Raw genomic sequence first — 25,216 nt, 5'->3', positions numbered from 1 at the left:
GAGGCTGTCTTCTAAACAGGCTAAAATATAAACTAACATCACCACTAAATACCCTTTTTAATCACAGCCTAACCTCAAGCTTTGTTCCTGTGGAATGGAGAACAGCAACAGTTATTCCCCTCCACAAAGATGGCTAGCAACAGACCCGAGGAATTACAGACCCATAAGCCTGACCGCATCTATATCACGTTATCGAAAGTTTACTTAATCGAATCAATAAAGGTCAAACTTTATTGATCGATTAAGTAAAACATCGAATAACGTAAAAAAAAAATTTAAAAAAAACTAAATGGCGTAGGTAGGGGGGCAAGCCCCCCTCCACCCTCCACATCCCCCTACTTAAATATACCAACTCTGAGACCACACTACATTGAGGTAAATGGAAATCTCCCCCTTACAGAGATTTCTGTTTACTTGCACTATGTTCTTCACTTTCGATATTGTCATGCCGACAATATCAGACTCGATATTGTCAGTTTACGATAACGTGAAGTAGATCTGCCTGACCAGCCTCATCTGTAAGGCCATGGAATGTATCATTATGGACCTCATAAATAAAGATATAGGTGACCTCCAAACCCTGGATACTACCCAATTTGGCTTTGTCAAGGGGAGATCCTGCCTGTTAAATCTGGTGGATTTCTTTGAAAATGTGACCATGGCCATTGGCAAGAGAAAATCTGTGCACACAGCATACCTCGACTTGGCAAAGGCTTTTTTGCACATTCAGGCATTACTGATAAACTTAGCAAACTGAATGTAAACCACTTTGTTGTAAGATGGGTTGCAAACTGGCTCACAAACCAGACATACATTATCAAAGTGGGTGACTCCACATCAACCAGCAGACCTGTTACCAGCAAGGTGCCACTGGGGTCATTGCTGAGCCTCCTACTGTTTGGTATATACTTCTTAGAAGTTCAGGTCAAAACTAACGGTTTGCAGCTGATCAGATTTGTAAATGACTGCAAACTAGGTGCAATCATTGAATCCCCAAATGATGTCAGTATACTCCAGGAGAGTCTCACACAGACCAAAAACTGGTGTATTTGTCACTGTCTCAAACTGAATGCAGAGAAATGCATCAACATTCCCTTTGGCACAATGTTCCTTCACACTATCAAATCAACAACAATACCCTAAGTACCCACAAAGTGGTAAGGGACCTTGGATCACAAGTTGCCTGTGACCTTAACTTTGACCACCATATGTCTACTGTAGTAAGGAAAGCCTTCTACGTTGTACACTTGATTAGTAAAGGCAACACTTTGAGAGCAAAAGAGGTTATAACCCCTCTATACTCGGCACTTATCCAGCCTATAATTGAGTATAATGCACCACCAAGCACCTGCAGCAATTGGTGAAACCTCAGGGGGTTCTAACAACGAAGATCAAGGGGTTCCAGCATGTGCCTTACACAGACTGACTGATGTCCCTCTCACTATACTCCGTATCATATAGACTTGTTAGGGGAGACTTGTGCCTGGCTTACAAAGCAATCCAAGACCCAAACCTAATGAACTTGCTGCATATCTGTAAATCAAACAGGACTAGGGCTACCCATTCAAGGGATCTAAATATTGCATGCAACTTAAATAGCACATGATGGAGGGACAAATTTATCTCCCATGACTGCCACGTCTTTGGAACAGGCTACTAATTCATGTGAAACAGTGCACCTCTGTGATGCAGCTCTAGAGGAACCTGGATGAGTGGATTGGCCACCATAAATTCTTGCCAGGGATAGTGCCCACAACCCTCCTGGACATGGGCAGTCATCACTAAATGCAATCTTGGGTATGGACTAGCAATTCTATGGTATTACATTGGGATGAAATGGCTAGGCTTAAAATGACCTGGGTCAATAGCCTAGTAATTTCCTATGATCCTTAGCACTTTGCTTGAGGACATGAGAATCTGGTTGGCAAACAGGGAGTGTAAATCCGTAGATGAGCTGGGGAGAAAAGGGGATCTCTACCTAGCAAGCAGGGCATCACTGCACAAGAAGGGGATACCCATTGCTGCACATGGATATAAGGAAACCCATGGTGGGCAGCCTAAACCACCCCAACAGAGTCCTCCAGGAAGAAGGGAAGCCACTAGTTCAGGTGCATGCCCAGGATCAAGGGTTAAATGTTTTAAATGTAACCAGTGGGGCCATGTATCATATAGATGTTCAACGAAGCAAAGTGGGGAACAAAAGGTGGGGGACCCAGCAAGTGGGAGTAACAGTATGCCAGCAGTAAGTTATCCGGAGACAATAGGGGTGCACCATAGTTTTCACCAGAGTTTATATCCAGTCTTAGTGGATGGAAATCTGGACACTGCTAAGAGAGAGACACAGCCTCTGACATAGGCATTGGGGAGCAGGACTTGCTTGAGCAGTCTACTCCAGTCAGAGCTTTAGGAGGACCCCCATTCCAAATGCCTTTGGCTAGGGTTCACCTTGACTGGGATGCTGGAAAAGGAAGCAAGCAAGTAGGTGTGTTTGAGGATATCCCTGCAGATGTCTTGATAGGGAATGATTTTGATAATGCAAACAGGCTTGTGGGGCTGGTAGCCTGGGGGAGACCCAGATAAACCCCACACCTGGCACCAGGGCTGGTGAGGTGGCTGTTTCAGGTAGGGAGCTACCATGTAGCAGTGAGCCTGAAGGTGAGCCATAGCTGCTGGTAGATACCGATGTTCCCTTGGACAGAGTGACTGCAAGGGCAGAGGTGATTGGTAGTGCCCAGGCTGATAGTGAGGCACCACTTTCAGAGGATACCAAATTGTTATGGAAGTTGAGCTGGGAAGGGTCACAAACCTAGAGTTGAGACAGGCTGAGTTCTTGGACCCTACACCAAGAGGGTTGAGGGAGATAGTAGTGAGATACTTTATTCTCAAGAAAAAGGGGAGTCTGGAACAAAGTGTTATTGTATACAGAGTGGACCACTGAGTGAGGGCTAGAGGGTGAGGTAATACAGCAGTTGGTAGTGCTTAGAGCCTACCATCTGGCACTTCTAGCCATAGCCTATGACATTCCTTTTGCAAGTCATATGGGCATAAAGTGCACCAAGCAAGGTATTATGCTGAACTTTTATTGGCCTGGGATTGAAAGGGATGTAGCAGGGTACTACAGGACCTGTGTGTAGTGCCAAAAAGTAGGCAAGGCAGGGGACAAGATCAAAGCTCCTTTGATGCCTTTGCCTGTGATTCTGGAGACATTTCAGAGGGTAGCTATGGATGTTGTGTGGCCTCCGAGTACCTCAATTTCTGCAGGGAAAAAGTATACCCTGGTAGTAGTAGACAGGTTAGGAGCTTGGCCTAATGGTTACGGTGTTTGTCTTACAAACACAAGGTGCAGGGTTTGAGTCTCACAAGGGATAATTGGCTAGGCTTAAAATGGCTCACAAGGGCAGTTAGCCTAGTACTAATCTATGAACCTATCTATGAACCTATTATGACACTAGATACCCTGAGGCAGTGGCTCTGTCCTCCCATCAAGGCAGAGAAGGTGGCAAATGCTTTGTTAGAGATTTTCAGCAGAGATGCCAGTTTCATGTCAGACCTGCTGGCTTGTCTGTGGAAGCACTGTGGGGTGAAGCACCTAAAGACCACCCCCAGACTAATGCTCTTGTGGAGAGGTTAAACTCTATACTAAAGATCATGCTATGGGCATTTGCAGACCAGTTTAAGAGAGAGAGTGGCACATATATTTGCCCCATCTGCTGTTTGCATACAGAGAGAGATACCCCAGGAATCCACAGGTTTTTCAGCCTTTGACTTGCTGTTTGGGCATAGGGTGAGGGGCCTTTAGATTTGATTCATGATGAGTGGGACGGTGAGTGTGAACCCCACAAGGAGGAGTCTGTTGTGGCATATGTCCTAAACCTCGGGATAAGGCTTTTGGAGCACATGGGCTTGGCCCAGGAGAATCTGGCAGAAGCCCAACATCAGAAAAAGGTCTGGTATGACAGGAATGCTCCAGCCTGAGAGTATGCTTTGGGACAGCAGGTTATGGTTCTCATTCTTGTCAGACATAAGCTGCAGGCAGTTTGGAAGGACCCTTCAAAGAGGTAAGGAAGCTCAGTGATGTTAACTACATGGTAGAACTGCTAGGCAGGAGCACAAACTGTACCATGTTAACATGATGAAACCTTACAATAATACGGAGGCCCTTGTGCTGCGTATTTGCAGTGGATGGCAGGAGGAGTCTGAGGGGGATCTGTGGCTTCAGCAAGCCAGCCAGCAAAATGCCAAGTTACTAAGGTGGAGCCTAGGGCTGCAGACATATGATATGACAGTGCAGGAACATAGTGGTGTCAGCAATTCCAATTCAGATGGATTCTCAAGACAGGGTATGTCTTAATGTATTCCTAGACAGGGTCATTCCTCTCAAGCCATGTTTCTCAAGAGTCACTTGAAAAACTAGCTTGAGTCTTCAGAGGAGGAGAGAGAGGGCCGCCAATATGTGACATCCTCCACTGGGCCAGTAATCAAGCAGCCTGAATCCTCACCACTGACACTGGAGAGGGATGTTCACTTGGAACAAAAATGGATATACCCAGTATTTCCAGATGTAGCTCTCTGCATCAAGCACAATTTCCCTTAAGAGTACACAGTCCTGGGTCTGGGTCTCTCTCGCTCTCTCTCTCTCTCTCTCTCTCTGCAGGGCTCCAGTGAGACTCTCCACTGGCACAGCTGTAGAGTTGAGTCCTCAGCAGACTAGCCAAGCCAAGTCCTCCAACACCCTCTCTGTGAAACCAGTGCTTTGTGTCCCTGCTCCAAGCAGCTGGCACACACACACACACACGCACACACACACACACACACACACACACATACACACATACACACACACACACACACACACACACACACACACACACACACACACACTCTTGGAAAGATGTGATTTACACACACACACCTGAGAAAGGCTGACACAGATTTAATAGCTATGCCCCCTTCTGCTCAGAATATAAGGTAGCTACACTGCCACCAGACACTCCAAAGCCAGCTACTCTAAGGCTGTTACAAGGGTACTCAATGATACTGAGTGAAATTAATATTAATACCAATGATAGTGTTTGACCATTGCAGTAGGACTTTCAGGAGTGGGCGCAGAGTCACCAAATAGATACAAGTACTCTCAAAGGTTAAAATATTCTGTAAAGGACCAGCCACAATGAAAAGTTGAAATACATTTAATTGGATATAAATATAAATAAATATATTTAATAATAATAAAAGAGTATGAAAATACCGAATATCTGTCTACAGTGAACACCACAGTTTCAGTTGCAGGAAATATTAAAATAACACAGATGAATAGATTCACTCAGATACAGAAAATCATTACTTAACTAATCTTGCTATATTTTCCTGACCAATCTAAAGAATTACTATTCTCTGGTCACCTACTAGAGCAAAGTAAGATGAAGTAGGTGAGTAATCTTTCTTTGTCAGGTTCCAAAAACAGACTGTAATGAGATTTTAGTCTCATCTAGTATTAAAACATCATTTTTGCCCTGGATTACAGAATGACATCACATACATCTGGTCATCTGACTTCTGGTTCCCATAATACCATCTTTCCTAGCAACTGACCAAGAATCTCACACGTGTCAATAACACACACACATAGAGCTTTGCTAAAATCTGTTGCAGTTTCTGGAAGTCATAAAACAGTAAAACACTTCCACTCTTCATAGAGGAGCTAATTAACTATTCTTTGTCACAGACATTTCTTCTGTGGCTGCAGCTAGAACTGTATGATATTTCATTTAGGTCATAAACATTGTAATTTAATTTCACAGTATTTTTCAAAGTTGGCTGGAGCTGAACTTAACCTCTTGCCTTACAGTATCCTCTGTTACAATATCAATTTCAATCGTTATAATACGGTCTGACATAAAAATTTATTTATTTTTCTGTCCATCAGGATACACTGTTGGTACATTTTTTAAGACAAGCAGCTTTACAAATACATTTTCAACACAAGCATCTGTACAAATCAGTTTGATATACAAATGATATATAATTCTTTACAAAATTCCAGCTAGCTGTGCTGGCATATGTTACACATTTGCTGCCCTACTTCTCCTGGCATAGCTGGCAATACCTCACATTGTCATGGTGATATGTATAGGAGCCTTAACTGTGTAGCTTTGAAATACCCCTTCAAATCAGGTAATTCCAATCCACCCTGTTCTACTGGAAGAATCATCTTATCCCATTTGACTATTTCCGTCTTCCCCTCCCAGATAAAGTCCTTCAGCTCTTTATTAATTGCTATCCATAACTTCTGCTGTGTTTGATAAAAATATGCCTGACCTGTGTATAAGACTGATGGGACTAAAACCATTTTAACTATTTGTATCTTACTATCCATATCCATATAACAAAGATTCCATTTTCTCCATTTTTGTATTATCTTAGTGTCTTCCCACATATCCTTAGCTGCCACACCAGAATCATTTTAATCCATATTCCTAAATACTTCATTTTATCATGTCTCCATAAATATGGATATTGCTGAATCAATACATATGTGAGTACATAATTTACCACTGTTGCCTTTGTTTTAGCTTCATTCATTTTGTATCCCAAAAATATTTAAAACTGTTTCAGTATGTTCCACAACACTGTAATGTCTCTTTCTGGTTTTGTCAGTTATAAAATATCATCTGCAAATAGAGCTAGTTTTCCTTGACTACCTTACCAATTATATTCTTGAATTTCTGAGTCCCTTATTTTCTTTGCCAGTGGATGTCCTTCAAGGATGCATCTGCAGTCCTTACAAATGGGTTGTCCTGTCGTCAGGCAGCCCTTCGGTCGGCCGGATTCCAAAGTCTGGGTCTGGCCTCTGCTGGTGTCGCACTTCACCCGACGTCATAGCTGCAGTTATTCGGGTATAAAGGCATCAGCCGACGCCATTTTCCTCAGTCTTTCTTGCGGTGGGCGAAGCAGAAGCTGTTCGCAAGTGCCGGTCGGTCAGACCCAGAGATTACTACTACCGAATACTACTTGAAGACTTCTAAAAGCTAAGTACCCGTTGGGGACTCTTTCTTGCCACAGACGATGTCAGAGAAAGTGAATAACTGTTTGTCTTGTGGGAAACAAATACCTCATAAAGATTTCCACTCCTACTGTATACATTGTTTAGGCCCAGACCACGACGTAGCAGCTTGTCTAGCCTGTGCTTCTTTTAACCGACGGACGCTTAGACGTCGGTCGGAGTTTGCTGAACAAATTTTCGGCTCTGATTTTGCCTACATTATGCCGTCGGATCCTCCGACAACGCAAATTTCCAAAAAACGAAAAGAAAAGGACCGACACTCGCGGTCCGCGGTCTCGGGCGAAACCGCCATTAAGCAAACCGCGAGTGTCTCGGTTTCGGCCAAAACCGAGCAAGCGGTTCTTTCTCCAGCCGAAACCATGCCTTCTACCGAGGCCTCCTCTAACCTGGTAGAATCGGCTTCTGAAATCCAGCCTTCTATTGCGGTTTCTCAGGAGTTATCAGACACAATTCCCCTGGATATTTCAACCCCTGCATGTGGAGCTGCTAGGCCTCCTGCAGCCATGTCTATTAAGGCCTTTGCTAGGGCTAAAGCAGCCAAAGCTTCAAAAACTGTGCCTGCCAAACCCCCCTCACACAGGCCCAGCACTAGCTCTCATATGCTTTCTTTGGCTGAGGATTTAATTTCTTTAATTCGTGGATCCCAGCCTCATCCAGACAGGTCCTCTCTCCCACCTCCAGAAAAGAGACCTAGAGCAGAGCCCCCTGAACCAGTATCCACTGATGGTTCCTCTGATGAATCAGAACATACAGACCCTCCTGAGGCTTCTTATTCTCCCTATGAAGACTCTGATGCTAAAGAGTCCATTCCTTCAGCCTCTCCTCCTGAGGAATTTTCCTTTGGGGAAACCTTGCATGCTATGAGGGAACAATTTCAGTGGCAGGGCCAAGATTTCTCAGACTCCAGAAAAAGGCTTAGAACTTTTCTACATTTACCACAACATAGGTCTTTAGCTATACCTCCAGTTCTTTCTGTTGTAGATGATGCATTTAATGATGCTTGCACTGCTCCTGATTCATTACCTCCAGCTCCTGCTAAGCCCGATAGGTTCTACAGGGTCCCGGACACTCATCACCATTTATACAAGGCTCCTTTTGCAGATCCAGAGACTTTCTCCCAGGGCCCTAAAGCTGTAGCTGCTACTTCTACTAAGAACCCCCTCCCCTCTGAAAGGGAATCCAGGTCCTTAGAGAGATGGGGTAAAAAAGTTTACACTTCTGCTACCTTGTCAGCTAGGGCTTTGAACTGCCAATTTCATATGATTCAATATCAAGAGTTTATGCTTGACCAGTTAACTAAAAAGCTTTCCTCTGAAGAATCTTTAGATAAAAAATATGTTCAGAAAATGGTACATAACATACAGCAGGTTAGTAACCATTCTTTAAAATGTGGCTATGATGCACTGGAGGCTTCCTTTAGATCAGCCATGACTGGCACAGTTATCAGGAGACATGCATGGTTGAAAGAACAGGCATTACCAGACCATGTCAAATCAAAGCTTTTGGATGCACCCATGGACAAGGTCAATTTATTTGGTTCCCCTGCTCAGCAGGTACTAAAAAAGATGGAAGAGAAGGCGAAATCTGTACAAACGGTGAAAGATTTCTTACAGGTTCAACCTCCAAGGTTTAGCAGGAACTGGCCCTCCAAGAATTGGTCCTTTCCGGACTCCTCTAAGGCTCAGAGAGACAGGAATAGGCGTTCAAGAGGCAGAAACCAATCCAGGGGTGCCTACAGGGGACGCCAATGGCAAGGTAACAACCAGTGAGGCACGGACGCAGCCACCACCACTACAACAACTCAATCACAGTGACTTGACAGTGGCACCGCCTACCAGGGAACAACTAGAAGCACCCTTAGGCGAAAAACTAACCTTATTTTCAAAAAACTGGCATTGCATCACAAGGGAAAAATGGATTTTGCAAACTATAGACCAAGGTTACAGGTTCCATTTCCATACTCTACCAGGGAAGAGAGGAATGCCAAACCTACCACCTACTCAGAGGACAGAAGCTCTAAAGCAAATATCTCAGCTATTAAGAATGAGAGCTGTGGAAAAGGTACCATCTATGGAGCAAGGAAAGGGATTTTACTCCAGACTCTTCCTGGTACCAAGAAAAGAAAACAAATGGAGACCCATTCTAGACCTGTCCGCTTTAAACACATTCCTTATTGTTCCAAAATTCAAAATGCTGACCCTACAGCAACTTCTTCCCATGCTGGGCAAGGAGTCTTGGCTGGTAACTCTAGATCTCAAGGAGGCATACCTGCACGTCCCCATAAGACCAATTTGCAGAAGATACCTCAGATTTCTTGCAGGATCAGAGCATTATCAATTTTCAGCATTGCCCTTTGGCTTATCTACTGCACCCAGAGTGTTCACGAAATGCCTGGCATCAGTAATTGCTCATTGCAGACTTCAGGGAATCCAAATTTATCCCTACCTGGATGACTGCCTGATACAAGCGGACAACAAAAGCAAGCTGACAGAAGACTTACAAAGAGTCATTTACCTGCTGCAAGCCTTGGGATATACAGTCAATATAAAAAAGTCAAGGCTGATTCCATCCCAAAGAATAACCTTTCTGGGTGCAGAGCTGGACACATCAAAACAAATGGCATTCCTAACTGCAGAAAAGAAAGAGCAACTACCTCTCTACTTCTTGGCATTAACAAAACAGAACCACCTAACTGCAAGAAAAGTACTGCAGGCTCTAGGCTTCATGGCATCCTGCATAATTCTGGTCCCTCATGCCAGACTGCATATGAGAAAGCTACAGTGGTACCTAAAGAATTTGTGGTTCCAACACAAGCACAGCCTAGAAACCAAAATCCCAATAATCCCATGCCTGAAACAAGAGTTCCTATGGTGGGCTCAGGCCTGTCAATCAAACACAGGATTGCCCTTCTGCAACAGCCAACCAAGCCAAACCATCACTACAGATGCCTCAGACCTTGGTTGGGGGGCACACATGCTGGACAAGTGCATACAAGGCTTATGGACTCAAGACCAGCTGCACCTACACATAAATCTAAAGGAAATGCTGGCAGTAAAATTGGCAATCCAGTCATTCAGACCATTTCTCCAAGAAGGTCAGTTGATGATAAGGACAGACAACACCACAGTTATGTGGTACATCAACAAACAGGGAGGCACCCATTCATATCCTCTATGCCGGCTGGCACTGGACCTATGGGATGTGGCCCTGAGCTACAACATTCAGTTACAAGCAATTTTGTACCGGAAAAGAAAACATTCTAGCAGACATATTAAGCAGAACAACCACAGATGCCCACGAATGGATGCTTCATCCGGACATCTTCAAAGCCATCACAAGGGAATGGGGATTACCACAAATAGACTTGTTTGCATCCCCACTCAATCACCAGCTAAAGAAATTCTGCACAAGGACGTACCACCCACTTGCTTGGAAGGTGGTCTCCCTATCTTTCAGTTGGAAAAACCTGACAGCATACGCATTCCCACCTCTTCCTTTGATGCACAAGGTGCTTCTGAAGATCAAAGAGGACCGTCCAAGGATCATTCTGATAGCTCCAGACTGGCCAAGACAACATTGGTACCCATTGCTGAGGAGCATGTCTCGGGAACAAATATGGACACTACCCCTGATCCCACTACTGTTAACACAGAACAACTACAACATCCTGCATCCAAACCTGAAAACTCTGCAGCTAACTGCCTGGAACATTACATAACAGCAATTAACCCAAATTTATCCCAAAGGGTTAAAGACATAATCCTGGAGGCTCGCAGACCATCAACAAGAAAGAATTATGCAGCAAAATGGAAAAGATATCTCATTTGGAGTACTGCAAAGGGAGAAGATGTGACTCTGGTAAACATGGCCAACATCCTGGAGTACTTGGCAGAGCTCTTCCACACAGGCCTGTCCTATTCTTCCATCAAGATACATGCATCAGCTATTTCAGCAGAATACAGCTTGGATCCTCCTGTCTTCTCTCATCCCCTGCTCAGACAGTTTCTGAGAGGAATTAAAAATGTAAAACCTCCCAGAAAACCACCATTGCCAGCATGGGACTTGAACTTTGTGCTAGAAAAATTGACACTTCCTCCTTTTGAGCCAGCAGCAACAGCAGAATTACAATACTTATCCTGGAAGACTGCTTTCCTGCTGGCAATAGCTTCAGCAAGAAGGGTCTCTGAACTACAGGCATTAATGGCAGTGCAACCCTTCCTGATCTTCCATCAAGATAGAGTGTCCATGAGAACAAATCCTACATTTATGCCTAAGGTGGTATCCAGAGTGTCATTAAATCAGGCTATCCACCTACCTACATTCTTCCCTAACCCACAGAACAGGGGAGAAAGACTTTTGCATACCTTGGATGTACACAGACAGTTACACTACTACCTGGACAGGACTAAGTCCAATAGAAAAACTGACCAGCTTCTGGTAGCATATGCCACAGGAAAGGAAGGAAAACCAATTTCAAAACAGACAATCTCCAAATGGATAGGAAATTGCATTAGATTTTGTTACTCCTACCATGGAAAGAAAACTCCAGAGAACATCAGGCCTCACTCCACAAGGGCTACAGCCACTACCACAGCTTTCTTACGAGGGGTGGCTACCAAGGACATTATAGAGGCTGCTACTTGGACCTCAGTGCATACATTTGCCAAGCATTACAATTTACCTTTATACTCTAGATCCCGAGCAGGTTTTGCCACTGCTGTTTTGCAAGGGATCCTAGCTACACCATAATCCCTACTCTTTCCTCCTCCCTTTGTTTAGCTATGGTATTCTACCCATTTGTAAGGACTGCAGATGCATCCTTGAAGGACATAGTACAGTTTTGTACCTACCATAAATGTAGATGTCCGATAGGAATGCATCTGCAGTCAGGATTACCCACCCACCTTCCCCTCTGAGGTACTCCTAGGGTATTTGCCAGCCTTCAGCTAGCTTGGGGATCTATTATGGTGTATTTGTTTGTATATATGTACATACATGCTTATTTTTGTGTTTGCTCTCTACTATTTGGAATCATTGGCATTTATCCAAATTTAGCCTTCCAAGAGGGCACCTGGCATCTGGGGCAAGAAACACTGAGGAAAATGGCATCGGCTGATGCCTTTATACCCGAATAACTGCAGCTATGACGTCGGGTGAAGTGCGACACCAGCCGAGGCCAGACCCAGACTTTGGAATCCGGCCGACCGAAGGGCTGCCTGACGACAGGACAACCCATTTGTAAGGACTGCAGATGCATTCCTATCGGACATCTACATTTATGGTAGGTACAAAACTGTACTTTCTAAATGTAATGCAAATAACAAATGGGAAAGAGGACAACTCTGCTTGGTTCCTCTGCTCAAGTAGAAATTATCAGAGATGACCACACCTACTGTAATTTCCCCCCTCCAATCCCTTGTATATTCTCCTAATCAGCCTTATACTTTTTTCAGGAAATGCAAATGCTTCCATTGCCCTGCTCATAAAGTCCTAGCTTACTCTGTCAAATACTTTCTCTGCATCAAGACCCACCAACAACAATGGTATTTTCTTAAATTCTGCTTCCCTGTGGATCATCAATGTTCTGTTAATGTTGTCAGATGTTTTCCTCCCCTCCACAAAACTACATTGATCTACATCTATTAATTTTAGCATTACTTTTGCCATTCTTTTAGCCATTATAGACATGAACACTTTATCATCATGGCTTAGTAAATGGGCCTGTATGAAGCTGAATCTGATGGCTCTTTACCCCTGTTTAGGTATTAGAGTTACCACCACTTTCTTCCAGGATGTTGGTACTTCTCCATCTCCTCTTAAAATACTGTTAAAACCTTCCAGATCTTTATCTGATTTTCCCTCCTAGCTTCTGAACTTCCATAGGAATACCATCTATTCCTCGGGACGTTCCTGGAGTTTGGTTATACATCAAAATAATAATTGAGCCTCATTTACCTGTAAACATGGCATATTTAATTCTTACATAAACATTTCCATTTGTATTTTTTCTTGATTTCCATATTTCTCTGCTTTATACAGACTTGCATAGCATTTCTGAAGTATTTCTAATATCTCTACGGGAGGGGTCTATATTATGTGATAGAAGAGTCTGTTCTTCGAACACATAATCAACACATATACAGTGAACTTTGTAAACCGTGATCAGCCACTTCCGCAAATATTTTCCTCAGGGAAAAAAATTCAGTTGGCTATTATCGGGAATTGCCCTATTCTTCAATGAAGAGAGATCTCGGAGTTGGTATATTTAGTTCAGGAGGGTGTGGGGGGCACAACCCCCCACTTGATTAGTGTTTTAATGTTTGTTTTTTATTTTATGATCAAGTGAATTTTTTCCCCAGGAAAAAATTTGCGGACGTGGCCGTTCACGGTTTACAGCATTCACTGTATATGTGGTGATTATTATGTGTTCAAAGAAGAGACTCTTCGATCACATAATTTAGACCCCCTAAAGGATCTCTTGTTACCTTCCTTGTTATAGACTCCCTAAGCTTGGTGACAGCCCTTTACATTTTCTGTTGCCAGAGATGTAGTGCCAAAAGTCTTTGTGCTCTTGCATTACTATAAAAAAAAAACAGTTGCTTAACAGCAATCTATCTAAACTCATGTATATTATCGAGGTAATCCCTTATTTACTGCTTAGCATTCTGCAGTTGATCCTCTTTTTGTTTTGTGAGATTCCCCCTGTTCTGCAATACTTTAGCATTTGTCAGCCTCTTTAAATAATTATTACTTCTTAACCATACCTCTCTTTCTTTTATCTCTAACCAATTTTTAAACTCCACCTTAATTTTATCCCACTCCCTAGCTATGTTTTCAGAAGTAATTTCTATCCTCTTGAATAGGACCTGAATAATTCTACTACCCATTCCTCAAATTCCTCTCTTTTCAACAGGTAGATGGGAAAGTGCCAGTGTCTCATTTTTATTTCATTACTCTGTGTTTTATATTTTAATTATTTTAGGCACATGATCTGAATTAGTTACTGGGTGCGTATCAAGACCTTCAGTTAAATGCACATGTTCCTGTGAAATATAAATTCTATTTAGCCTAGACCACTTTTTATATCTTGGGGAATAATATGCAAATTCACTCTGAACTATTACTGAATTCACATCTTGCATGCCAAATATTTTCATAAATTTCTTCGAATATCTACCCTCCTTTGTTATACTTTCCCTTCTGGACCCTACAAGATGCATCTTCCCTGCTGCAAATCAAATTCCAGTCCCCACCTATAAATAATAATCCTTGCAGAAAGCTGATTATTTCTCATAGAATTTTCTTAGGCTCCATTATAGCAGTATTAAGTGGAATATAAATACATGCCAGTGTACTCCTACTCCCTTGCCACTAGCCCCTTAGCACTACAAATCTGCCATTATTATCTTTTTATCCTCTTCTATCACTATTGGAGCTCCTCTTTTCATTTGTCCCCAATATTCAGCTGAATAACCATCCTGAAAACCTTTATTTATCCAATTCACATGTTCAGTTCTTTCCAAGTGTGTCTCCTGTAATGTGTCTCCTGTAATGTAACTATTTGCACTCTACATTTTTAATATAGTTCACTATTCTTCCTTTTTTGTATTTTGTGTGAGACCATTGACATTTAAAGACATTACAGAAATCATCATTGTATTAAAAAGTTATTATTCCCACCTTTTATGTACAATACCTTTTTTGTTAAATTTCTAGTTCCAACTTTTGTGTTACATGCATACACTGTTTGGCAGGTTAAACTTTTATATAGTTGTTTCTTGTCATATCCATTTGAGCCTATGTCATGCCTTACAAAACTTTTTTGTTTTATTGAAAGCCCTCAAAAAAAAAAAACAATACACCTAAAACCTATTTATTTAATACTAGCAAACAACACTATGCACATCTTCAAATATTGAAGTTTTACCCTCCTAATAGGAACAAATGCCACAAATGGACAACTACAGTCTCAGACTTTAGTTAACCTAAAAGAAATGTAAATGATGCTAAGACTCATGGTGCAGTCTGTGCTTCTACTAAGTGCTAACTGGTTTTGTCTCATCTTTATAGCTCTCCCAACTGGGAAAACCCTGAATGCTTTCAGAGAACATTATGTCCTAGCTAGTTTCTCTTTTCTTTTTGTCCCCAGCCAATCACTCTCCACCAGACTCTAACCAATTTTTCTTTATCAGACTGCCCCCATGGAGACATGAGAATCAGGCAGCCAATTTCTCATTATTAGATTGTCTCCATTGAGACGTAAGAACCATACAGTCAATTGCTCTTTATCAGATTGTTTCCATGGAGACATGAGGGACAGATACAGAACTGCTACTAAGTATACATTCATTTGCTAGTAAAACGCCTCCTAATATTCACTATTCTTTTTCATTTACTTACTTTCTCTTAAAATGTGTTACTAAATCAATCTAAGGTCCTTAATCTAGTCATTCCCCATGCAAGAATGAGAAAAAAAGCACATTCATTTTGTTTGTCATGCTCTCTTAACCAGGCTTTTTATTTTTATATTGCAGTGCCTACATTTCTTAAAACTAAACACGAAGAAATAGACTTAAAATAACTGAGAAAACTTTATAGCATGCAAAGAAAACCATGCACCAAAAAACAGTACTATTAAGAAAAAAGTTTTCTTTACTTACAGTTAACTTTCTCCCCTCTCTCCCCCTCCCCAAATCATTTTTCCGAACATTAATAACATAAAGTAGGGCATATACTTTTAAAGTCCCCCACAAGTCCAACATATTCTGAAAAAGTCCAATATTTCCAGATTTTCTTGTTCTGTCATATTTCACAAATATAATTATTGCATTGTAATCCCACATTTTACTGGTTTTATTACTGTTCATGTCTGTCTTCCAAATCCTGTCTTTGCTTCATTTCCAATGTACTCTTGATTCTTCCAGTCAACTTTCGTGCCCCCATCCTCCTCTCCAATATTTTCCATTGAAACAATGGAAAAGGTTTCAGAGGTATAGTCTCTCTCTGTGATCTTTATTACCAGAAGAACAAGGAGCAGAATCTCTTTCTGTTTCATAGCTCACTTTTTGTTGGGCAAACCTTTGCATTTTCTCCTTTGCATGTACTTCATCGAAAAATTATTTTGTCCCCTCAGGGAAGAATACCTTGAAGACAGCTTGGTGTAGCAGTTTGAATCTCACACCTGCATCTTGACAGTCCCCCAAATAGTGGACTGAGTTTGTGCCGCTTCTGCCTGGTGTACAATGAGTAAATCATTCTCCACAAATACTCTGCTGTCTCCCATTTTTAGTATTTTGTCCTTCTGCCACAGTTTTGTCAGAATCAATTCCTTCTGCTGGTAGGATTGCATCTAGGTTGCTTTCTCATAGCCAGGTTTGGAGTATACACATGATGTGCCCTTTCAGCTAACAACTCCTGCTGTGGAATATGAGTCCAGTTGCTTATTTGTGCTTTCATAAAATTAGTGCAGTTTGTTGCTTCCGACTTCTCTGATATAGCTGAAAATCTCATGTTTCCCCTATTTGTTCTGTCTTCTAATTCTATTATTTTTGGAACCATCTCTTCCTGAGCAGTGTCATATTCAGCCAGCCTTTTCTTCATTTCAGCTTCTGATTTTGCAGCTTTATCACCTCAATGGAATATCTGTTTTCTTCTCTTTTTTCCAGCCTTTTGTCATTTGTGTTGATATACTCCATCAGTGTTTCATTTATTTTAACCAGGTCTATATGCAGTTGCCTTGTATCTTCCTGTAGGTTACTGGAAGTCATGTCTGGAGGTTGGATTACTTTTTGCTGAACAGCTGCAGAACTTCCCCAGTCAGTGTTTCTTCCTCACTTTTTGTAGCTGATTTTTTTTCCAGGTGCTCTGTATTTCTTTTTTTCCTGGCATCCAGGCAGTACACGTACTAGCCAGTTACTGAAATTTACCCATAAACACAAAGTCTACTGGCCTTCTCTGTTGAGTTTCTGTTTTCACACTGGGAGAGCTAGAGTTAAGCTGTTACTCAATGTACAGTGATCTTGGAAGTGCCTTTGATGATAGCCTTGACCTCAGAGAAGTAGATGCCAAACAGGAGTGGCTCACCACCGTGTCCTGAGACATCCCAGTAGTAACTGGCTTTTGTGTGGAGGTAAACTCCCCTGTTCTCATTTCTTGAGTTGGGTCCTGTCTGCAAGTCAGCTGGCTATCCAGGGGGTAACATGGTTTATAACTAATTTAGTGAGTTTTGTTTACCATGCCCAAGTGAGGTATTATTTTAAATTGGCCGTATCAAGGTAGGCAGTATGCACCACTTTGCCCTTATTCATCACTTTGGTGAACTTCTCAAAGAAGTTCACTACATTGAGCAATTAAGACATGCCCTTGGCAAACCCAAACTGATCCAAGAGTGGATACACCTGTACGGAAGCGGCAGAATTTGTATTATGCTAACATATAGCACTTCCCATCCACTGGGGGAACCAAAACTAAGACAGTACCCTAAGATTCCTATATCAGGTGTAGCCCAGTAGATTAGACTTAAAATATGTATAGCTTTGTCTTCTTGAGCATACTGACTATAGAGCTACAGTTTTTATGATTCTTCATACAGAAAAGGGATATTAATGATTACATTTGGTTCCATTGCATCTTGTCAACAAGAAACCATTCATACATATGACAGGATAAAACAGACAGCTGATGCTACAATCAGGCAAAAAAAAACTGTTTTCCAAGGAGACTAAGCCCCCAGCACCTCCTTGTGGGGGTAAACCCCCACATCCCTTACTTATGTATAGTAATGCAATGATTGCACAAGTGTCGTAAAAAACTGAAAAGTCCATAAAGTTTGAATCAGTGTTGATTTACACATATAAACCCTACTGGTCATGATTCCTTTGTAGAACAGCAATCAGTGAGTTTTAGATCAGAAAATTGCACTTAACAAATTGAAAGTTCATCTACTTTAAACATGATCAAGAGTAAGGAAGCCGTTGCATTATGTCTGTTTAACCATTTATGAGCAAGTCATTATTCAGTCATTTGATCTGTACCATAGTATCAATACACTTGATCTGCTCCACTTAAGATGCATAAATAGCATATATGAATTGATAAGCATTATAGTTCATATTGTATTTACATTTGTATTTACCCCTCTTGACATCCGCTCCTGACAGGAAGGAAGCCATGAGAGGTAACCAAAAGGGCTGCGTATTAGTAAGTTGGAAAATTCAACTCTCTCATTAATTTCAAAAACTGTTTTACAAAACTTCACCCAACACATTACCAGGTTATATTCTTATGTTCAGTGAGGAAAACAAACCCAATAAATCACTCTTCAGACATTTTTCTCTAAACTTGTTTGTTGTATGCAAATACTTGTATACTTGTTGTATGCATTAATATATATTAACCTGATACACCAAAACCAACAGATTGGCAGATTAAGTAATGGCTAATATCATTTCAAAATGTATCTCTCAAAATTTTTCTACTTGGGTTAGCTCTAAAGGTGCTGAACTCTGCCTCTAGGTATTCAATTATCACTGCAGTGTTTGTACAGAATTACACATTTCTTATTCAAAGCTTTATATTCTCTCACACATTAAAGTTGCAGAACACATTCTGTCATTACTCTGACAAAAGTGTTACCAACTGAAGTTAAGCCCTTTTTACCACTGATGGTAGCCCTTTCTAATTCAAGGACAGCCCTACTACAGTGTTTATCTAAAAGAGGTGCAGTACCATGGTGAGTTGTCTGTCTGACCTACCGCAAATGTAAACGAGGTATATGATATTTAGCAATGTGCTGTCCCCCCAGAAACAGATGTGGTAAGTGCTTTATGCAGCCAAGTGACTCATAAAACAGTTTGTGATAACCGCAACAATCATTAATATCCTGGAAATCATTTATTTATCTTTCTTGATCTGTGAAAATATACTAGTCATCATAGGTGTTTGTGGGCGATATTTATTTTAGCTGGGTGCATAGTTTGAACTTTGATCCTAATGGACTTAAGAAGTTTCACTTGTAGCCAACATTGTATTCTTGTAGGTGTGATTTGTACAGAAAAAATCATTGCCCTTTCCCATATAATATGTGCTTCCAAGCAGTTCTGAAGACCTGTGGTTAATATTGGTAAGATGCAGACATAACAACTATCAACCATTTTTTTTCAGAAATGCAGCTGGGAAGAAGTGGGGCTAAAGGCCAGTGTGCTTTTTGATGCCTAATATTTATTTATTTGTGGAGGAGACAAAACTAGAGAAATCTAGTTGGAAAGAAAGTCCATGTTTTGTCCATATTTCCCTACAAGAATTACATGTACCTTTATGTTTTTATTATCTGTTCTATCTGTAAACGCCAATTTTTGGTTTATCAGTAAGTTTTAGTGTATTTCTGCCTCCTAAGCTGTGGCATCTGAGTCTTTTACTGATGCTCTTACATCTGAAAGCTTAGCTCAATGGCATACCTACTATGACTCTTCACTTTTTGTGTTGTGTCAATTTGCTTTGAAAGGACTGGAATTGACAATCACCGTTTGAAACTATTTCTTAACGATTTATATCCTGACTGTCCATATCCATAGCTAAGCTTCTTGTGGCAGTCATTGAATTTATCTAGTAATTCAGGCTTGGTTTTGAAAGCAAAGTCAACATTTTTAATTTATTATGTTTTTTTTATGGATATTTATTCTGTTTAGTAGAATATTTTCCCTTCCAAGTTACTATCAAAAGTTAAATGTTTTTCTCTCAAAAACAACACTGCTTTATTCTAGATGATTAGGTTATATCTTGGAAGCTAATTTTGAATTCATACAGACAGAAGATTAAACAGCATGTGTTTATCTAATGATTGGTTTGTTTGTGTCATTTGATAACCAGATAAGTAGACTGTTACAAAGTCCCTTTCCAGCCATGACCTTGGCCAGAAGGCATAAAACAAATTATGCAATTTAATGAGCTTATTTGTTTATTTATTTTTACAATTTTATAACAGGGTAAGTGATCTTGTCTACCAACCTTTTTTAGTTATGACCTGGGTAGAAAGGCATGTAATATTGATATAATAGTAAAATACTTTCCACTGCAGTTCTCTGCTTGCATTTATAGAGCTCTGTAGTGGGAAGTGTTAACATACTCTGCAGGAATAATAACAGATATAGTTGTTCAGACATTTACAGTATGTACGTAGGAGGAAAATTTCTTCCAGGCATTTCTAAGTGGTAATACTGGTAATGACAGATGGTCTATACAGTAGCTGGTATGACTAGCCAGTGTCATGAAAGCAGGTGCACTTTGATTCATTTTGCAGGAAAAAATTTTAAGATTGTTTTTGAATGTCCCCAAAGTGCTTTACCTTTTTGTTCTGGATGGTAATTGGTTCCATGTGGCAAGTCCTAATCTTGAGAAAGCTTTTTCTACAATGGCTAGTTTACATTTTGGCCTGAGAAGTATGAGTGCATCACCTTGTGTTCTTCTGAGAGTAGCTTTAGTCCCTAATTTGTATTCTTTTGAGGGGTGGAAATTAATCAAAAGAGACAATTTTGAACAGAAGGATAGGATACCCAGTACATATGTGGAACTAGATGTAACAGAAAGTAGTGTACTTTCAGTAGTAATGTACAATGGTGGTAATTTTGATTTGTTAGGAGAGCAATTTGAATATTTTATTTTCAGCGACATGAGTTTTGTGGGTGTTATGAGAAGAACAAAGAGTAATCAGCAGTAAGTCATACATAGCCATGGGAATTAGGACACTTTAGTTAAGGCTATACGAGCTGTTGGCAAGAGCAGGTTTGAGATACAGTAACATAATTTTAGATGAGAAACAATTCTGACCACCTTAAAAAAATATATATATATTTTTTTGCAATTTAAATATGTACTGCTGTATATGTGAACTTCATTTGAACTGATTGGAGCTTATCTCTCCGGGCCTCTACTGAAAATGGACATATATCCAGCTAGACTAGCCCGGTCAACAAATGTAAAATAAAATAAATAAATAAAATAAATAAAATGATTATTGAACTTTATCAAATGGTTGAGTTACACCTAGGTACTTTTGCTCCATTGCATTTGGAATCATTTTCTCTTTAGTATCCCCATAATGTTAATGTGGGTAGGATTGATAGTTTTTGAAGTGGAAAACATCACAACATTCATTTTAATACTATTAATAAGAAGTTTTATTTGTATGGAGCCACTTACATAGTCTGGTGAATTTTGATTGTGTGTGAAGTTGGTGGGATTGGTGAGTTTCCGTAGCTTCAGTGAGAAGAATATCATCAGCGTACATAATTACTTTGTGGCTGGGTAAATCTTGGGTTATGTCACTAATCAATAATGACAATAAGTACGGTCCTAACACTGAGACTTGGGGAACTCCTGTGTTAAGTAAACATTTTTCAGATAGGAAATTGTTAGGATAAATTTGAAAGGTTCTATCCTGTAAATAGATTTTGAACCATAGAATAGTATTTTCCCTAAATAAACATTTGCAGTTTATTCTGTATTACTGTTTTGTGCTACTGTAAATGGTGTCTCTTGCTGAGATTTGGTCAGTTTGAGAACTAAAATAATTGAGGAAACCATGTTGATCACAGTATAAGCCATAACTGTGTGTGAATAACTGTTGGTAAATTAGTGTTTCAAAGATTTATGTTATAAGGCAAAGATTTGAAACAGGCTTGTAATCCTTTGGATGTGAGGCTGTGTGAACTTTTGTTAAAGGAATAATGTTAGATACAGTTGATATAAACACATTACATAGTACTTTTGAGTTAATAATACAGCTTAATGCAACTGGGTAAATCACAGAAAACAATTCATATGTCACTTAAAAATGCAATTGTTAAACTACACCTAATTTGCAGTGGTTGCAAACTCACTTGCAGCACCCCCTTAGCTACTAGGATTTTGGGGGAAGTCAAACTTCACAAGCTATTATTTCTGCAACACTCGTAACTATAAATCTTGTTCATTTGTGTAAAAGAATTGCCCTAAATTCTTTGCAATTAGGTTTCTGATACTGGCAGGTAAAAAAATCCAGCTATCCAAGGCAGTTTCAAAAGGTTTTTTTCCTCTGTCAATAAACTGAATGTGAGTATATTGAAGGTTAAGGCTGTTTAATTAGAAGGTCTAAGAGAGTAGCTGGAGTTGCTTATGTTAAGATCCTGTGCAAGAGCAGGGCAATAATTTCGATTAAAGAACTTATATGTGACAGATGAGATCATTGATGTATCTCTAGAAGGCATAGACAGCAAGTTAACTTTGTTATTGAAATTTAGTGATGTTCCCAGAGGGTCAGGTGACATAGCAAATGAGCAGATTTTAGTAATGGCAGTTTGTAACAATGTAATCTTCTGAAAGGAAATTAGGGCTACCAGAGGAGGGAATATTCTAATTTGGATATAAGGCGGTTGATATGCTGTAAATTACTCTTTGGGAAGGTAATTAACTTTGCAGTTTAGAACATCGTCAACACATACCTCCATGTGGGGAGTAAAAGTTAATGATGGATCTAGGGGTATTTTAAAAATGTCAGCTTGGTTAATATTAGTATTACATGACTAACTTATTTGGAGAAGGCTAGTACTGGTCAACTTCCTGGAGAATCTTGAGAAGCCAGTCCCACGATTAGTGGAATTTCATTTGTAGTCTTTCTTGAATTATTTCAGTGAAGGGATCTGATTTCAAAAGTACAAGATCATTAGTGTAAAGTGTTAGGTGGGATCCAGGTAGACCTGAGGGAAGGTCATTTACAAAGAGCAAGAAAAGGACTGAGCGTAAACTAAACCCTGAGGGACCCAAGCTTTAGAAGTTGTTATATGGGGGGGGGGTGCCAATCAGCTATCCCCAACACAAAGCTTATTGAGTTTAGGTGTGAGGGGTCATGCTCAACAGTTGCAAGTAAAGTCAGAGGCTTGTAAAAGACCTTGTCCAGTACTAGTGTAGAAGTGATCCATACTACAGAGAAAAGCTGTCAGGGTGCTATGCAAACTGTGGAACCTGTCTTATTGCTGGATGAAGAGACCATGTTTTATAAGGTAGTCAACTAAGTGAGCATAAATGAGTTTTTCATATATGTTGGTGATGATGCTTAGCTTGACATTGGGTCTGTAGTCACAAGGAGGAGGCTTCAGAATGCACCACTTTGGGCACTGGGATAACAAAAGTATGCATAAAGTGTGATGGTACTATACCTGTAGAAAGAGGTAAATTAAGTTTCTGAGCTAGTAGCCTGGTGATAACTGGAGCTGCCATGCGTAGAAAGAAGGGTGCATTTCAAAGAATCCCCAAAGGGGATTTTATAATCCGTAAGTGTTTAAAATAAAAATATAGTGCCTTAAGAAAGAGGTAACATGTTGGTGGGGATAACATATTGTGGGAGGGGAGAATTTGAGATAACCAAAACAGTAAAGGTCATAAAGCTAAAAGCATGACATATGAGCAGCCTTAGAATCACCAATGATTTTTTCAGTAACTCTTCAAAAGAGTTAGAGTATCCCATTAAGTCAGGTTATTTTTTCCTAATTTTTTTCCTAACGTAGTTAGTGTTAATCTTACCTGTGACCATCCTGGATTACATGCATTGGTCAAAGTAGTCCATTTAACACTTAATTTTCTTACTTGTATATATGCAGAACTCTCTGGTACAGAAAAAAAATGTCATTTGACTGCCTTAGTAATACTGAGAGAGGCCCTAAAAGGAACAATATCAGTATGGCAAAAAACTGTTTTACATTTTCTTACATATGTGAGAGTTTTGATTTTAGAAGGTGTGTGATGTAAAATAAAATACTGTTTGATATATTGTGACTTTTAGCCAGTCTTGACACTAAATTAAATCATTTCCATTTTAGAGTCAGTACCTGAGGAGGACTCCAAACAAGAGACTGTCCAACCCCAGCCTGTCATCCCACCGCGACCAAGCAGAGAACTGATAATGGCACGCTGTACAGAGCACACGAGGAGGAAGTTAGCATCTGCAAACTGAACAAGGGTGGAACAGGGCCATGCTCACTCACTGTTAGAAAGGATAGCATCTACTTTGCTTCACATGACAGACATTTTTTTAAGGGAGGGGGGTAATTTTGATCTGAAGATAACATAATACTAGTTTGTCATATTTCAGCATCCTTGATATCAGTATGATGGTGGAACATAGCCATATAAGCAGAAACAGGTGGAAAATGATACATGAAACTCTGTCTACTGTATGGGCATCACAATCATAGAGTATAATAACAGATCTTTAAGAAGGATGTAATGGTCCTTCTCAATTGGAAATTAACTTAGGCTTTTGTGCAGCCACAGGCTACAGAGTGAACATCCATCGCCTCCTTTTGTGTATTTTAAATTGTGTCTATCCCAGAAATATTACTGTGGAGTGACATTCTGGTAAACAAACTTGAATTTCTTTTTAAAACTGTTTGATGATTTTATAAGAATTATTTGTATTTATGATATGTAGATATTTTATTAAACTAAGTATAATGACCTCAGTAAGGTAGTTGGAACTCTTAAATAAAAATCAAATCATAATGCCTTTTCTTTGTTTAGTGTAAATCAAGCAAACAGTAAAGACTGGATGGCATTTTTGAGAGTATATGTTCTTTCCATGTCAGTGATCACTGTGTGTTTTTCTTTTTTTATTTATTTATTCTTTTACTTTTGCAACCAAAAATAGTTAGCATAAATTCCTTTAATGTGTTTCAATCCACTCAGACAACATCCAGGGATTGTTTATTAGAAAAGTGTCAAAAGTAGCTGGAAGGAAAACTGTCTCCATGCAGTAGAAGGTTGGCAGCCAGAGTACCCTGGATGACCTGAGCTAAGTGCCTGGGCACTGGACAGAGTTTGAGGGAAGGGAGAGAAATAACAAGGCATTGCCTCCTCACCATTCCATTGGAGGGAAATTGGGAATATATGTCTCTGGAGTATATATACTGTCTGCAATACCAGGTGGAGACCTTAGATGGGACAGTATGTATCTACTTACAAGGAGGCTCATAGCTTCCTAAGAGCTTATATCATCCACAAAAGTGAGTGACAGCTGCCACACTGCCAAGAGTGTGTCCACAAACTCAGTACTACTATAGGCATGCGCAGGAGAAGAATATCATGGCTTAGGTGGCCCTTTGCATGAAGGCCAAACTACACCTG

The 25,216-nt window shown here is 40.3% G+C and overlaps 1 protein-coding gene across 1 annotated transcript in view; it reads left to right on the top strand.

Annotated features, from left to right (window-relative positions):
* Positions 1-24,600, top strand: part of NCF1 (neutrophil cytosolic factor 1) — a 277,900-nt gene extending 253,300 nt beyond the window's left edge. The window contains exon 11 of the mRNA XM_044054133.1: positions 23,914-24,600. Within this exon, the coding sequence (XP_043910068.1) occupies positions 23,914-24,047 (134 nt within the window). The 3' untranslated portion in view covers positions 24,048-24,600. The remainder of the gene's footprint in view (positions 1-23,913) is intronic.
* The last annotated feature ends 616 nt before the right edge of the window (positions 24,601-25,216 follow it).

This window comes from Protopterus annectens, chromosome 13.part0 (assembly GCF_019279795.1).
Source record: "Protopterus annectens isolate FY-2018-M chromosome 13.part0, PAN1.0, whole genome shotgun sequence".
NCBI lineage: Eukaryota > Metazoa > Chordata > Ceratodontiformes > Protopteridae > Protopterus > Protopterus annectens.
The sequence above is the reverse complement of the archived record's forward strand: the minus strand, read 5'-3'. Positions and strand labels throughout refer to the sequence as shown.